This window comes from Ictalurus furcatus, chromosome 26 (genome assembly GCF_023375685.1).
Source record: "Ictalurus furcatus strain D&B chromosome 26, Billie_1.0, whole genome shotgun sequence".
Taxonomy (NCBI): domain Eukaryota; kingdom Metazoa; phylum Chordata; class Actinopteri; order Siluriformes; family Ictaluridae; genus Ictalurus; species Ictalurus furcatus.
In genome coordinates this window covers 17,358,793-17,374,991 of record NC_071280.1, presented here as the reverse complement: position 1 = coordinate 17,374,991, position 16,199 = coordinate 17,358,793, and the positions used below count along the sequence as shown (strand labels likewise).

Genomic DNA, 16,199 nt, shown 5'->3' with positions numbered 1-16,199 from the left:
ATAAGACGTCTTATAATTGTGTGATTCAAACTTTGTGGGAACAGTTTGGGGAAGAACCACGTATGGGTGTGATGGTCAAGGGTGCACATACTTTTGGTTGTATAGTGTATACTGCCTTGTGATTCATTCTTGTGCTTACTTTCTATTTACCGATTTTTAAATGTTCAATCATTCAACAAAAAAAACAGTCCATATTAGTTAAACATGCACTAAACCTGAACTCGTATTAACACTCTTATGTACTTGATTCCAATGAAAGTTTTATATAAACACCGATGAACTGATTGTATGAGGAGCTCCGTAACATCCAACCAAAAGAGCGTATCTCTTTGAGTGACGTTTACACAGACCAATCAGTGAGCAGAAGAGCTAAGCCAATAACCAATCATTGGATGAGGTGGGCTGGACTGTGGGCACGTCTGTAGTTTTTTTTTCGCAAAAGGAAAAAATGGCGCCCAGCTCGAAATCGGAAAAAGAAGACAACGGCAATAAACAAAAACAGCAGCGAAAACACAAAGACCACATTGTTAAACTCCTCACTCGCGGAAAGGTGTTAAAGTGATTCATTGCTCTCAGCGCGTCAAAATGTCGTTGTTTAACGCCGAAGGGTTTAAAGCGGTGGAATTAAATGCTATCGATGGGTAGCACTTGCTGTAAGGACATTAAGGGAAGCTAAACCTTAGCGAGCGGCTTGGTTCCAAATGGTGTACATTCCGTACGTGTAGTACACTACGTAGGCAGTGGGAGCCGTTATCGCGTCACCTATATAGTGCACGAACGTAGGGCGTACTTAGCGATTTGGTATACATCCCTATTGTAGCCTAATAGTGCTCGCTAAAACGCATTTATTTGTGTGTCGCTAGTAAGCACTATAATTTGTAAAAGTATACAGTTGAAAAAACGTTATATTTGTTTAGTCAGGACGGCGCTTTTATGAAAACTCGAATAAAGTATCATTTTATATTAGCTAGCTAAGCTAGCAGCAATAATAATCACTACAATGCTAGTTCGAGAAACAATATGAGCTTACAAAGAGAGAGAGATTTCCTCAAGAGACAGATGAGCTACTAACAAAAAAACAAATTTCCAGTCGCTTACATCTCGTTTCAAGTACACTTATTGCTTATGATAATAATGTTAGCAATTAGAAATGAAGCTAGAAACTGCTTTGAGTTGTTTATTTCTCATTTCTGACTAAATAATGAGTTTACTCATGTATTGTGGTGTGGTGCATAAGATGTCTGTCTGCCTATCTATATGTCTGTCTGTCTCTATCTATCTGTCTATTTATTTATTTACTTATTGGATATGATTACTAATGGTGCTTTAATTGAACCACCCTGACATAATCCTTCTCTTGTTTTAGACGTACTGTCAAAACAGAATGATAACTGACATCTTTATCTGCGTGTGTCTCTGTAGTTGTCCGGCCAGCTGTCTCAGAGACTGTTTCGCAAGCTGCCGCCCCGGGTGTGTGTCCCCTTAAAGACTATAGTGAGCGAGGAGTTCCTCCGGGCAGGGTGAGTGTGGAAGTGTGTACTGGACGTGTGCCCGAGCTTGTACCCTTACATTAACGCTTTCTTACTGGGGTGGATGAGTCAGTCGCACTGATCGGAAGGTCGTGAGTTCAAGTCCCAGCACTACCAAGCTGCCACTGCTGGGCCCGTGAGCAAGGCCCTTAACCCTCAACTGCTCAGTTGTTTAAAGATAAAAGCATCCATATAAAAGTATCCAAATACCGTAAATGTAAAATAGCACCGGCACTACACACATCCTCAGAGGCTCGACCTGGTAAGTAGATCTTAACCTTAACCAGGTAGATCTTAACCTGACTCGAATAATATGTTTTACGTACGGCCCAACGACAGAACAGCACGTCACGTAGCTGGTACAAACACTACATCTTACAGTATCGTAAGCTCGTTTTGTTTCCCTTAGGCTGTAATAATGCTAGTGCTTTAGCTAGCTATCTAGCTCAAAAGGAGTTATTACGTTAACGTTATCTAACACTTCAGGTTTTCCTGGCACCGCAGAACACGGGCTAGCTAACGAGTTATCGCTTTGTCCTACCTCGGTATGGTTACTTGTACAAATCCATAACTTTCAATACCGTGGTTGAGGATCTGTGTGTACGTGCGTTCCTTTTTTAAAATAAAAAAGTACGTTTCTCAAAAGCTTGTGGCGACTGGTGATAATATTCACAATCCACAAATAGATATCCTTTGTCACAAAACGATCTTATTTTACGTTGGAATATGCAAGACGGAGTATATCATTTGTCTTAATAGCAACCTGAGCAAGCCGAACAACTCTGAGGGTGCCAATACTTATAAAATAGACAAACCGTTAAGTGCAGAGACTGGCAAAAATAAATATCAGTTCATCGCAAGGCTGATGAGCTACATAGAGGAGGCTGTTAAAAGTCTCCATGTTTTATAAGTATTGGCACCCTTGGTTGTGAGAACATGGCAAGCTGTTGCATTACAGGGTATTTGGGCTCAGCCACTGATATCCCCTTCCTCAATCTCCTTTGTTTCAGTCACATCTTCCTGGGCTTTACAAAGTGCGGGCGTTATGTTTTGTCCTACACGAGCGATTGTGGCGAAGACGACGATTTCTCCTTCTACACCTACCATCTGTACTGGTGGGAGTTCAACCTGCACAGTCGCCTCAAACAGGTAACTCACTGCCTCAGACGAGCAGGGCGGGGTCACCCCTGCTTTGTGTTTTGTGGAGGTTTGGAGCTCTGGAGCTCTTTGTGTGTTCTGGGTAGAAACTGAAGCCAGTGAACTTATTGCTAAATGTCGAGTGTTGTCCGTTTCTTCCGCCGGAAGCCTTTGCCAGACCAGATTCCCGAGTTTGCATGTAATTATTTGTGCTGTTTCTGCGTCTCGTTCCCAGGTGCACCATGTGCGTTTGTTTGCGGGTGAAGACATCTACAGTGAGCTGTACCTGACCGTCTGCGAGTGGCACAATGATCACTCAAAGATCGTCATTTTCGGCTTCAAGTGAGAAGTTCACATTTCTCTCAGGGACATGCACTAGATCCCTGTTCTTGGTCTTTGGGACCAAAACACACAGAGGCCACGCCTCCTTCCCTGAGACTGTCACATGCAGAGGCCACGCCTCCTTCCCTGAGACTGACACACGCAGAGGCCACGCCTCTTTTCCCTGTGACTGACAGACGCAGAGGCCACACCTCTTTCCCTGTGACTGACAGATGCTGAGGCCACGCCTCCTTTCCTGTGACTGACACATGCGGAGGCCACACCTCCTTCCCTGTGACTGACGCATGCAGAGGCCTCGCCTCTTTCCCTGTGACTGACACACGCAGAGGCCACGCCTCTTTCCCTGTGACTGACACACGCGGAGGCCACGCCTATTTCCTTGTGACTGACACACGCGGAGGCCACGCCTATTTCCTTGTGACTGACACACGCGGAGGCCACGCCTCCTTCCCTGTGACTGACACACGTGGAGGCCACGCCTCCTTCCCTGTGACTGACACATGCGGAGGCCACGGTATTTGCAGATCTGTTGTGAAAATCATACACATGTTTTATGTGTTTTTATAACGTCGTCTTTGTTTGGCCATCTGTGTACATTCTGTAAACACATTTTCATTGTGTGTGTGTGTGTGTGTGTGTGTGTCAGTACTCGCAGCAGCACGGCTCTGATGAACATGATGATGAGTGACGAGAATAACAGAGACATTTACATCACTATCGCCTCCATGCCTCCTGCACAACGGTGCCAACAATGCTGCCCTCTGCCCACTACATCAACGATACGGACAGGTACACACACACACACACACACACACAGGTATACACACCCAGTACTTCCACGATTTCATTCTGATTCATGCCTACTGTAATGTGCTTGACTGCATATTTGCTAGTATAACACCTGTGTGTGTGTGTGTGTGTGTGTGTGTGTAGGAGGGGAGTGTCTGGAGCACGGCTACGTCCTGAACGCTCGTTATCAGGTGGTTTATCCGTTCCCCACCTTCCAGCCAGCTCTGCAGCTGAAGAAGGATCAGGTCATCCTCCTCAACACCAGCTACTCACTGGTGGCCTGCGCCATCTCACTCTGCTCCGGTGTGTGTGTGTGTTTGTGTTTGTCTCTGTAGTAGAAATTGTCACAATGTATGACATAATTTTCTTTTAAACGGCGGAAACATTTCGAACCGTCTGAGATCGACGTTAACGCGTGTTTAATATTTTCCGTTGATTTATATTATTGCGCGATAATGAACAAAAACCTCTTTCAGGCGGAGAGCAGCAGCAGGTGGACGGACAGAATAATCAAATCCTGTACCGAAAAAGAGAGATTCCTGCTTCCTCCTGTCATCATCCTCCCAGCCCGTCCACCTCCTCTACCTCTTCGTCCTCTTCTCACGGGTCACCTGACCGCAGACCGTCCAATCCCCACGCCACGCCGCTCTCTCCTAGCCGATCCCAGGCCGCCGTGCGAGCGCGCGAGTTCGCTGCTGATATTTTCCGGCGTGCGCAGGCAGGGACCGACGGAGACCGAGACGGCGAGCGGAGAAGGAAGGACGGCGAGGCCAGAGAGGCAAAAATCTCACGCACGTCCGCCGCAGACTCGGAACGAAGGAGAGTAGAGGACGCGGACGGGCCGTCCACGTCACACGGGAAAGGAAACACCACGTCGTCCGCTGAGCCGGACGAGGGCGTCTCCGGTAACACGGTCATGTCCCCAGCGTCCGTGTCCTCTTTGTGCTCGCCTTCGCCGCCGTCATCATCGTCCACGTCAGAGCCCGGATACGTGAACTACGCACGACTCAGATACAGGCTGCAGCAGCCCGGGACGACCGAGCAGGACAGCGGTATAAAACACACACACACACACACACGCACGTACTTCATTTCAGTTACTTCATCATCATCAATCAGAATTATTGATCGATACAAAAAATAATATTAAAGCAGTTTTGCAAATTAAAAGTTTACATTTCTAAACAATAAGCAGATATTTTATACTGTAACGACTAAAAAACCCCAAAAAAACTGTATTTCAGGAGAAGAGGAGGATAAAGTCCAGCTGCCGTTCACCGTCTCGGACCTGAAGGGACGAAACCTGCAGCTGGTGACGGGACAGTACACGGGACCGGTATGTATCTGTGTGTGGCCTGACAAATAGCCATGAGCCGTGTGGATTTCCATGTTTACTGTGTGCATGTGTATTAGTTACGTATGGAATTACATTTGTGTATCTTACAGATCTTACGGATCTAAGTATTGAACGTAACTTTTCATAGAAATGAACAGAAATATATACGACGAGAGAGAAGAAAAGCACTCTGAAACTGAAAACGGTCAACTCGGTGGCAAAAATGTTACACGGTCTTCAAATAAATAAATAAACAAACAAACAGCGTTCTTTATTAACGGTTTTCTGAGCTTCGTGTTCGCTGATCATGGTTTATAAATGTGCTGCCAGAGTTTTAATTTACACTTTCAAACTTTTTGTTTACTCTCCGCAGGTTTACGTTAAGCATTCTGGCACAAACGTCACGTGTGGGCGGAGCATACGAGCGATTTACTCTGATTGGCTTGTTAGATTTGGACGGACAGCTCCCTGACCTGGAAGTAGAGACTTCTCAGTGGTATGAATTTTGGAGAGTGTTCTGGATGCGGCTCTCTGTATAGTTATAGTGTTTGTACTTTCTAGTGGAAATTGATGACTTAGTCGGTGTATTAGATCATAAATAATATTGAAGGTATGCAAAATGACTATTATTTCTAGAGGAGCTCTCGGGAGCGGCATGGAGCTTCGTCGTCAACGTCATCCTCCGCCTGCTCGGGTGGACACTCGAGCTGTCGATCCAAATCTCAGTAGCCAATGAGAGTAAATCGCTGTTAAGCCCCGCCCACGCTCTTCAAAATTCGCACCGCTGACGTCTCTACTTCCTGGTCGAGGAGCTGTCCGTTCAAATCTCACTGGTCAATGATAGTGAATCGCTGTTAAGCCCCGCCCACACGTGAGATTTGTGCCAGAATGCTGAACGTAAACTTGCAGGGAGCGTGGACGAAAAGTGTTGACGTGTGTGTGTGTCGTATTTAATTAATTGAAAATATCATGACGTTGTGATATAAAATGTTCTCCCCACCTCTCCAGTATATTTTATAGTCGAGAAGGTTCAGATTGTAAGTGAACAACATGGTGTTTGTACAGTAACCTGTGTTTGTCCCGTTCTCCCTCAGTGTGTGTGTGTGGAGCAGCTGACCCTGGATTTTGAGTATCTGATTAACGAGGTGATCAGAAATGATGCAGAGTGGGCCTCGCAGTTCTGTTCCTTCAGCGACTATGACGTCGTAATCCTTGAGGTGTGTGTGTGTGGGGGGGGGACAAACGTATTTGCCTGCGCTGCCTAACCGTAATCGCTCCCCACGTTAATTTCAGTATTTTCATGTTCGTTCATGTTATTGCCATGACAACAGTTGCCACCGTGTGTTGTTGAGGTCTGTTTCCATGGCGACAGGTTTGCCCGGAGACAAATATAGTAGTGATAAACATCGGGCTTCTGCTGCTGGCCTTCTCCAACTGCGAGGAGGAGCACAGCAGGTACACACACACACACACACACACACACACACACACACACACACACACACACACACGAGTGCTGATCAACATGCTTACAGATTGGATATGAACTGATATCTGTGCGTGCGTGTGTGTGTTGGCAGGCCTAAGTCGTATCATTCCAGTCTGCAGGTCAGCTGGGATCTGAATACGGGTGCCTGCTGCACCGTTGGTGTCGGTGACCTCACCGAGGTCAAAGGTCAAACCAGGTAAGCAGTTGTGATGAAACTTCGTGTTAAACAGCATATAAAATGTTTGTTTAAAAATCTGTGTTGGCGTGGCTTAATATTCGATTGAGCGTGCCGTCTCTCTGAGACTCTACCGCTGCAACACCGTTTGAGCGGAAACACAACATTTCGAATAATAAAGCGTAGTGATTAGTACAGATCGACAGATATCGACAGAAATGGCGGTCCTGTGCGCAATTCTCAAAACGCCCACAAGACGGCACCGTTTATCGGTGGCTCCGATATTACAAAACCGATTTCCGATTTTGGAAAAACGCTTAAATATCAGGGAAAATATCAGTCAAACTGATTATCGGTCGATCTCTAGCGATTAGCGGGAGTGAAGTTTTACCCAAGATTAGCCCCGCCCACTTTGGGACTGTTTCAATTGTTCAGACTAACGATAGCTTTGTTAGAAAGCAGTCACGTGTTTAGGTTCCCTGTGTAAGTGCATACTGATTATTTGTACATTCTCTCTCTCTCGCTCTTTCTTTTTTTGATTCATTCAGTGGGAGTGTGTGGAGTTCTTACAGGAAGTCGTGTGTAAACACGGTCATGAGGTGGCTCGTCCCTGAGAGCAGCTCACGCTACATCAACCGCATGACCAATGAAGCCCTGCACAAAGGTGTGTCTCTGTCTCTCTCTCACTCACTTCAGACAGAAAATTACGAAAAAAAATAGAATTAAGACTGGTCGTGTTTGTCGGTTTATAGGTACCTCTCTTCAAGTACTCGCTGACAGCGACAGAGCCACGTGGATCGTCCTGCAATGAAGACACCATAGCTCGCGCACACACATTGGCATAGCGGTTTTATCTCTGTCCACACTTCGTATTTAAAAAGATGTGGAGCGAAAGCCTCGACTGTGTGTCCAGTGAGCCAAACGCGTTGCTGCTGCACTGAGATCAGACTCTCCGCTGGAACGAACAAAGCGTCTCTAACTCGCCGTCTTTTATACATTGCGTCTTTTGTTGTTGTTGTCGTTGTTGTTGTTATCGTTGTTGTGTATGTGATCGATCTGTTCGTGTGCACGGTTCAACAAATTTAACCGCCTTTACCCACCGTCAGTATCGATCAGGGACAAGTTTCTTTCCCGAACCCTCTGCCATGAGGTGTTTCGGGGTTTTTATTTTCCTCTTCCTGTACAGATCTAACACACTCGATGTTCCCAACATGGTGCTTTAACCCGGATCGGTGTCTTTGGGTTTTGGTCAGATTATCCGCAAGTGACCGGTGACTGATTTTAGCGGCTCGTCGGCCAAATCTCAGGTTTACACGATTCGAGCTTAACAAATCACAAAGCTTTAGTCAGACATGCTTCTAACTTTTGTAAAGTTGTTTTCCCCATCTCTCTCTCTCTCTCTCACACACACACACACACGCACACACAGAGGGGTCTTCTCAGCATTTGTTATTTATCTATGAACACAATTTGTCGTCTAGTCTAGACCAGCAGTTCTGCTGTTAAACAACGTGGCTAGTCCCCGGCTTTGTTGGTTTGAGCTGCGTCCAGCCGCGAAGACTCCATCCGTTCCAGATCTGCACCTTTCTCGTTATTCATCGATCCCTCAGACGATCAAAAGTAGATAAAACACTAACACATGCTTTAAAAAATAACCAAGGACCACTATTCTGAACAGCTTCAGATTTGATTTGATCTCGTAAGAACCGTACGCATACCTGTAAACATTTTGGTTGCAGGGTCGAGCGTGAGCGACGTTCTCCGGGAACGTTCTCGTCCGTGAACTCATGTAGGTGCTACGTCGGGGACCTGCGCATCATACAGCATTTCTTCGAGGAAATATTGCAAATTTTGCTCATTCAAAACATCCAAAAAGTCAGCAGATAACATTACATTGATCTGTGTTGGGTTGTTTCTGTTTTTTTTTTTTAAATACTTGTTTTTATTTCCAGTTGTTTCATGATGCACCTCTACAGAATATGAACAGTACTTGATATTGTCTTTACTTGATTCCTTTTTTTTTAAATAAAAACCCATAATTCAAAAGGTTTTAAAAGTTCTCTGTGATCAGTTGTAGTTGGAAAAACGAACGCTGCGTTGGACTAGAGGTCGTAACTCGTAACTCCCAAACTCTGACCAGGAAACACCCCAAGAAAACGCCCTCTTCAGCTCTGCTCGGGGTCCCGAGATGATCCTGTCCCCTCAAGTCCGAGTTCCTCGGAGTTCAGCAAGTGACGTCGGATCAACACGGCTGCTCACAGCATCGACGGTACACACGGTAGCGCTTCTTCACTGTTAAATGAGTCATACTGTCTGTAGTGTAGGGCTGCCTCTAACGATTATTTTCATCATCGATTAGTTGGCCGATTATTTTTTTGATAGATTAATGGGAGGGGGCGGGGCAAGCTTTCAGTACCATTCTTTCTGTTTATTTAAAAAAAAAAAAATCCACAAACTGAGTGTTACAAATTTAAACTTCAGACTAAAACTTTACACAACTGTTTGTTCAAAATAGAAAAGAACCCAATAAACACACACACACACACCAGAATATATATTATTAATGTAGGACTGTAATTTATTATTATTATTTTTATGGATGCACCAAAAGCACCGAATTAAACTACAGTCCTAAATTAATAATAAAAACTCTTTCACTGCACCGTGTGGTTTCTGTTACTCGCTGTCTTTAGGAATATTATTTTACGTGTTTACATTTGATCGTAGTGTTTTAATGAGACGTTACAGATCTTACTCGCGCTACACTCTGTATCGGCGCGTCCACACAGCGCGTGAGGAGCAACGCGTCCTCGTTACTAACACATCACTTCCGTTATAATAAACGACAGAATTTACACTGCCAGCGCGCAGATACAGCCAATAAATTTAAATTAAACTAAACCTTTTAAGCAGCTTGCACCAGTTTCCCCGCCCCTTACACACAGTGGAGCATTTTGGATATAAAGATAGGTTTGTGCTCGTGCATCAGTTTGATTTCCACGGTGTTTAAAATGCCCCTGCCTTAGAGGACTTGGAGGTTAAACACGTTCTTCCTCAGTCACGTGACGATTTCTCCTCCGTCTGATGAGGACTGAGGTCATGTTGGGAATAAGAGAGAACGCTGACAGAAAGTAAACTGAAGAAAGTCATTGTCGGTGACTCTGGTGTCTACTAATGCTAGCGTGCGTATGACGTCATGCGCCGTCGCCTAGAAGCGGCTTATACTTCCGGTTAGTATAAAAAAAAACCCCTCTAGTGTTCTATTTGAGATGATATTACCTTTCTAAAATCCACACACTAGACGGTAGAGTACACAGTGCATAGTGTAAGTGTACAGTACGTCATTTGGGTCACAGCTTTAGTATTTACTCTCCGAAGTGTGTTTTCGGAACCGAAGTGACGTAACGAGTAAATCTCCCCCGTGCCACGCAGACCGACTAATCCATAATGATTCATTAACAACGATTTTCATAATCCATTATTATCCATTTTATCGATTAGTTGTTGCAGCTCTAATGTCGTGTATACTAAGTATTAGGTTTAGATCAATCAACGTACAGGCATCTTGGTTTGTTAAATCTTTAACTATACCTACAGCTTGCTGATTTGAGGACGTTACAGTTAGCTGGCTAGCTTGTTGCTAAGGAAAGACGAACATGGAGGCGTCCATGTTTTTTTTTTTTCCCCTCACTTTGTCGGTCGAAAATGACATCATTCTGAGCGCCGACTTTCCACTTCTGAGGCAAGTCGAATTCAGCATAAGCGTGTGCTGATAATCGGTTACGTTAAAGCTACGACAAACTTGTTTTTCATTGGCTGACGATCGGCACTGTTACACTGTACATGTACGTGTTCACAGAAGAACAGAAAATTGTGATTGTCGCGGCCAAAGACGCTCGATTTCGCTGTGGGTTTATTCAAAAAAGCTTGCGACGCAACTTGGTTTTTTTTTTTGTGGAAAGCTACTCAAAGTGGTAAAAGTGCAGTCGCACTAAATAGTTTCGCGCGGTCTTTCGCAGTGATGTCTGTTGGTAAACGAGACCTTTCAGCTGTTCTCATGTTCGACGCACGTGAATCGGAGACGGCTTTGGCTGAACGTGCATTCTGATGACGCGTCTCAGCCCAAATCTGCACTTTTTTGAAAAATTGCGAGCTCCGTGTTGCTTGATTTTGCACTACTGTTCAAGTAAATAATAAATAAATAAATAAATAAATAAAAAGCACACAAAGCTTTTCACTTCAGTCTTTATTTTCTCTCGGTTGTACACTGATAGCTACATACGAATCTCCCACAATAAAAACTACAGGACACTCCAAATAAAGCTTTAATAGTAGAAACAGTATCATAAAATTATAAATTCCTAATAATCTTACTGAAGTGAGACAGTTGAACTCTTATAGAACGTCATCGTCACAAAGTCATGTAGAAATACAACTTTTAAAAACCCACGTGAAAATCTCTCGAACAATACGTTACATACATTTTAAATGTCTAGTACAACATTTTGAGATGTGTCTGCACACCGGCTGAAGTATCGAGCGCTCTGATTGGCCACGTCACTTTAAAACCACCGACCATTCCCACGATAAAGCCACAAGAGATTAGCTGCTAACTGACGACTACAGCTGCCGTTAGGAAAAAGGTTGGCACCACGGAAGAGAGAGTGTACCGACGAGAATTCGGTGTGTGTGAGAACAATAAAGATGGTGTGTTTGGGGTCCAGCACTCTGCATGACAGAAATGACTCGCGTCGTCTCCTACACGATATCCACATGTACGGCTTGTTCCGATCATCAGTTCTATGATTATGACGCCAAATTGCGTACTAATATATATATAGTCAAGATCTGCCACTATGAGGGATTGAGGCTGCCTAAATGGGGAGCTTTCAGAAATAAGTGCTCCACTCAGAAGGCAATATAAGGAACATATATGTTTTTTTTAGAAGAAGAATTTTCTGCTAAAAGTAATCATACATTGTAAATCCATGGTCATAGTCATAAATTTCTCATTTGTATCAAGTTTATTATAGACGTTTGAAAATTTCTAGCTGCAGTTTGTAAAATGTTCTAGAGTTGACCACCTGACCCCGCCCCCTCAACTTTCTAGACTTTCAACTTTCCTCAGCTTTTAAGAACTATCCTCCTGACCCAAACCCCTCGATTCCCCCTCGGTTCTACGAAGCCATCCACCAGATCCCATCCTCTTAGTTCTCTGGAGCCATCCCCCTGACCCTGTCCCCTCGGTTTTCGGGAGCCATCCCCCTGACCCTGTCCTCAACATTCTCCGGAGCCATCCCCCTGACCCTGTCCATTCGGTATTCGGGAGCCATCCCCCTGACCCTGTCCTCAACATTCTCCGGAGCCATCCACCTGACCCTGTCCATTCGGTTTTCCGGAGCCATCCCCCTGACCCTGTCCTCAACATTCTCCGGAGCCATCCACCTGACCCTGTCCTCAACATTCTCCGGAGCCATCCACCTGAACCTGTCCATTCGGTTTTCCGGAGCCATCCCCCTGACCCTGTCCACTCGGTTTTCCGGAGCCATCCCCCTGACCCTGTCCCCTCGGTTTTCCGGAGCCATCCCCCTGACCCTGTCCTCAAGATTCTCCGGAGCCATCCCCCTGACCCTGTCCCCGCCGTTGTCGGGAGCCACCCACCTGTCCCTCTCCCCTCAGCTTTCTGGAGGTGACCACTTGTTTCCTTTCCTCAGCTTTTAAAAGCTATCCACCTGACACTACCCAGCTCCCTGGAGGTGTCCACTTGTTCCCACCCTTCAGCATTTCAAAGCTATCTGCCTGGCCACACCCACTCAACTTTTTAAAGCTATAGAACTAACCCTTCCCCCTCAGTTCTTTGGAACCATCCACCTGGCCACGCCCCATCAACTTTTTAAAGCTCTCCATGTGCCCTAGGTAAGTAATATAAAACGTTACAATACTTACACATTTCAGTTAAGACCCTTGAATAATGTCGCGTAAAGTGCAAATGAAGGTCACACTCGCAATTTCAGTTACGATCACCGTTTTAAATGGATATTTTGATGAAGGTAAGTATACCGTAATATTATTCTGTGCAATCAGGTATAATTACTTTTGGCAGAGAAGTGAAAACAAGGTCCTTATTATTTTAATAAACGTAAAGGATTATTATGGAGACATTTACTAAGATATTTCAGTACAATTTGGTGATATTGTGCATAAAATCTGACGAAAGATCAGCAAAGTATTGACATCGACACATGCCTACTGCTTGTACGTTTCCTGGCGTGTTTTGATCGGAAACGGTCACATGCAGACGTGCAGAACGGATCGATGTGAAAGATGCACGTGGCGATCCAAGCAAATGAAATGAAGGAACGGCCTGGAGGCGTGAATGCTGGGAGAACCGTGGTATTTATACTGCATAGCTATGGGGTTTCTTTTTTTTTGTTTTGTTTGCAGAAGCACAACAGATAGCATAGTAAGCGATAGAACATCTTAATTTATTCGTATGTTTAAAGATCTCTGCAGTCAGAGGTTATTCTCCAAAGGCACAAGCAGTACAAGTATTACACTGAGGCATCGAGCTTAAATCTCTCTTCTGGCAAAATAAGCATGCAGAACAAAAAAATACAAAAGCATGAACAATAACACTGCAACTCAAAAGGGCATCGAGCGTAAACAAATCTCCAAGGCATTGATTTGATTTGTTTTTTTCGGAAACATGATCACTTTAAAAAAATAATAATAATAATAATAAAATAAAATACAGAAACGTTACTAGCATGTTAGCGTCCACATAAGACGATCGTGACTTGCGAAAACGACGACTGTGGGTGATTTCTTTCGCAATTCTACGTTCCATCAACCCGTGGTCAAGATATCTCGATCGCCTCAAAAGATCACTTCATGGAAAAGCACATGCTGGCATCTCTAATAATGCGTTAAAGCTAGCAGGACCAAGTTAGACTCGTAGCACGGATTAACGCTAACCCTGACAAGCCGTTATGGAAAACGGAGACAAATCTGCAGCTTGCATGGAGGAAATTAAGGCTGTGCAAAGTGATGAGGAAACGAGCCGACTCGCTGGGCAGCTAAAGTCCGAAAGAGCACGATGTCCAAAAAATGAAAATAAAAAAAGAAGTTCTCTCTCCTTTTTTCAACCTCAAAAACTCTCAGACGCGTCATCGTTTAAAACATAAGCAGACGTTCTCTCTGTCTATCTCAAAAAGTTTGAATATCGTGGGAAAGGATTATTTTCTTGTGTAATTTCATTCAAAAAGTAGAACGTTCATAGATCCTAGCTTCATTACACAAAGTGAAATAGTTTTTTCTAACTCTAACCCAAAATTGAAAGTGAACTTTTCCACGACATTCAAATGTTTCGAGATGCACCTGTACACACTGCCAGTCAAAAGGTTTTAGAATATCCGATATATTAGTAAATATACGCTGGAGTGAATCTTCCAGGTTGGAAAAATATTAAAATAACTAGCCAGAGCAATTGTATGTCAAGACAAGTCGCGTATATGCGAATGTATACACTAGTCGTAGGGCTAGACAACGTTTGTGAAGATTAGAAACTTCACCTTTATTAAAAAATTGAGAGCTCGAAAGGATTCGAGAGTGCCTATGTAAGGAATAGAACACAGCAGGGCATACTGTTGTAGGAAAATAATCCACAGTCGGGTGGCGTGATACGGCCGGATGCAAAGAGGAAGTCTTTTCGGCGACTATACATCTATCGATCCATGCATTTTCTGTACCGCTTATTCTACACAGGGTCGTGGGGAGCCTGGAGCCTATCCCAGGGTACGATAGTATTAGGGGGACACCCTGGACACGGTGCACACACTACGGACAATCGGGAAATGCCGATCAGCCTACAGCGCATGTCTTTGGCGTGAACTGGAGTACCCAGAGGAAACCCCAAAGCACAGGGAGAACATGCAAACTTGATGCAGACAGAGCGGAACCGGGGATCCCAACCCCCATCCCTGAAGGTGCGATGCAAACATGCTGATCTCTAAGCCATCGTTCCCCTCCAGCGACTATCCAATGACCCCAATTTTTACACATTGTGCTTATTATCCAGTTATAGTTACATTTAACCTTAAAGACAAGTCGCGTCCGTTCCCTCACCAGCCTCTCCTCCTTTCTCACTCTTCGTTAAAAAGTCAGGAACCGTAAAGTGCAAAACCCGGAATACTTTCCCCCGTGTCGGAAAACTCTCCGATGCCGGAGACCCCTTCCTTAAAACGTTAAATAAACAACCTCCTTACAGAAAACTTTAAAGCTCAGATTACACCGCATCCCCCCGAACGAGCCGTTACTATAGAAACGACGACACATTAGAACTTTACGTTTGAGCGTTAGTATAAACTAAACAACTGTCATAGTAGAAGTTTTTTTTGGATTGTGAGCGTGATTAAAACGAAACAAAACAACAACAAGTAAACGTTCAAACTGGCAGTGTGTGTGCATACGCGTGTAGATACTCACGCAAACGGGCTGTGATGTAGAAGTATATAAGGCATATCGCTTAACATAATTTAAGGCATTAAACATTGATACACTGTGGCAGATAGAACAGTTCTCTCAAAAGGCAATAATGAATAAGGCAAACGACTGCATGGCACTAAGAGAGAGGATAGAACACAAAGCTAAATCTGTATAATATATCTCTGTGTGTGTGTGTGTGTGTGTGTGTGTGTGTGTGTGTGTGTGTGAGAGAGAGATTGATCAGTGATGTGTAATGTTCATATCAAATAAATCTCTGAACAGGTCTATGTGAGTGTATGAGCTGTAAGTGGTGTTGAATAGTGTGTGTGTGTGTGTGTGTGTGTGTGTGTGTTAGTTGTGAGTGCTGTTGAACAGGTCCGTCCTGGCTAATTTGGCGGGCGGTTCCAGAGACTCCTCCCCCACAGCATTCGCGTCGACCGGTATAGGCATCTGGTCCTCATCACTCTCGTCCTCTTCCTCTTCTTCCTCTTCTACGGCACACACAGCTGATGTTAGGCTCATGACAGCGGTTTATCGGTGCGTTCAAAATGGAAATTGTTTTCGGAGCACACTCGATATTCGAGTGGTTACACGCATAAGAGCGCTGTTGCTGGGAAACAAGTGGATTCCTCGCGGTTCCTCTTACACGTGTCGGTCAATTACGAAAGGCTAATACTACATTTAGAATGGATTGCTGACCGAACCCCTGGGCGCGCCACCATATTATCAACAGCACGATTTCTACCGCACGGCATGGCTGCTGCTTGTGAACACAATGAACGTGTGGATTCAGGACGATGGTCTAGGTTGTGATGGAGGTGCGTTACCTTTATCTGCATCTGCTGCGCTGTCGTTCCGGCCTAGGTTGGCAAACTGAAAAAACAAAAGATACATTTATTTACACACACACACACACAC

General features: G+C 44.5%; 2 protein-coding genes across 12 annotated transcripts in view; one reads left to right on the top strand and one right to left on the bottom strand.

The window, feature by feature from the left end:
* The first annotated feature begins 430 nt into the window (after positions 1-430).
* Positions 431-15,764, top strand: dcaf15 (DDB1 and CUL4 associated factor 15). Of its 4 annotated transcripts, XR_008384816.1 has the most exons (15): positions 431-550; positions 1,423-1,520; positions 2,540-2,678; positions 2,902-3,008; positions 3,655-3,797; positions 3,942-4,100; positions 4,274-4,849; positions 5,042-5,133; positions 6,228-6,350; positions 6,506-6,588; positions 6,714-6,818; positions 7,346-7,461; positions 7,550-8,672; positions 8,869-9,066; positions 15,637-15,764. XR_008384816.1 is itself a non-coding variant. In XM_053615916.1 (13 exons), the coding sequence occupies exons 1-13, from the start codon at positions 449-451 to the stop codon at positions 7,606-7,608; spliced, it is 1,902 nt and encodes a 633-aa protein (XP_053471891.1). In that variant the 5' UTR covers positions 431-448; the 3' UTR covers positions 7,609-8,862. The 4 variants fall into 4 exon arrangements, 1 of the variants encoding a protein (XP_053471891.1); XR_008384818.1 differs by lacking the exons at positions 8,869-9,066; positions 15,637-15,764 and having other exon boundaries at positions 7,550-8,104; positions 8,279-8,862; XR_008384817.1 differs by lacking the exons at positions 8,869-9,066; positions 15,637-15,764 and having other exon boundaries at positions 7,550-8,417; positions 8,537-8,862.
* rfx1b (regulatory factor X, 1b (influences HLA class II expression)) overlaps positions 11,025-16,199 on the bottom strand; it is a 22,322-nt gene continuing 17,147 nt past the window's right edge. For all 8 annotated transcript variants that reach the window (XM_053615910.1, XM_053615908.1, XM_053615909.1 and 5 more), the window contains 2 exons: positions 16,109-16,154; positions 11,025-15,772 (listed from right to left, as the gene is read on the bottom strand). In XM_053615910.1, coding sequence (XP_053471885.1) covers positions 15,633-15,772; positions 16,109-16,154 — 186 coding nt within the window. In that variant the 3' untranslated portion in view covers positions 11,025-15,632. The remainder of the gene's footprint in view (positions 15,773-16,108; positions 16,155-16,199) is intronic.

Bases quoted from the DNA above. Each gene is read 5' to 3' on its own strand.
- dcaf15 (XM_053615916.1), top strand. From the start codon at position 449: ATGGCGCCCAGCTCGAAATCGGAAAAAGAAGACAACGGCAATAAACAA. The intron at 4,101-4,273 runs GTGTGTGTGTGT...AACCTCTTTCAG, and splicing joins CGCCATCTCACTCTGCTCCG to GCGGAGAGCAGCAGCAGGTG. The intron at 7,462-7,549 runs GTGTGTCTCTGT...GTCGGTTTATAG, and splicing joins CAATGAAGCCCTGCACAAAG to GTACCTCTCTTCAAGTACTC.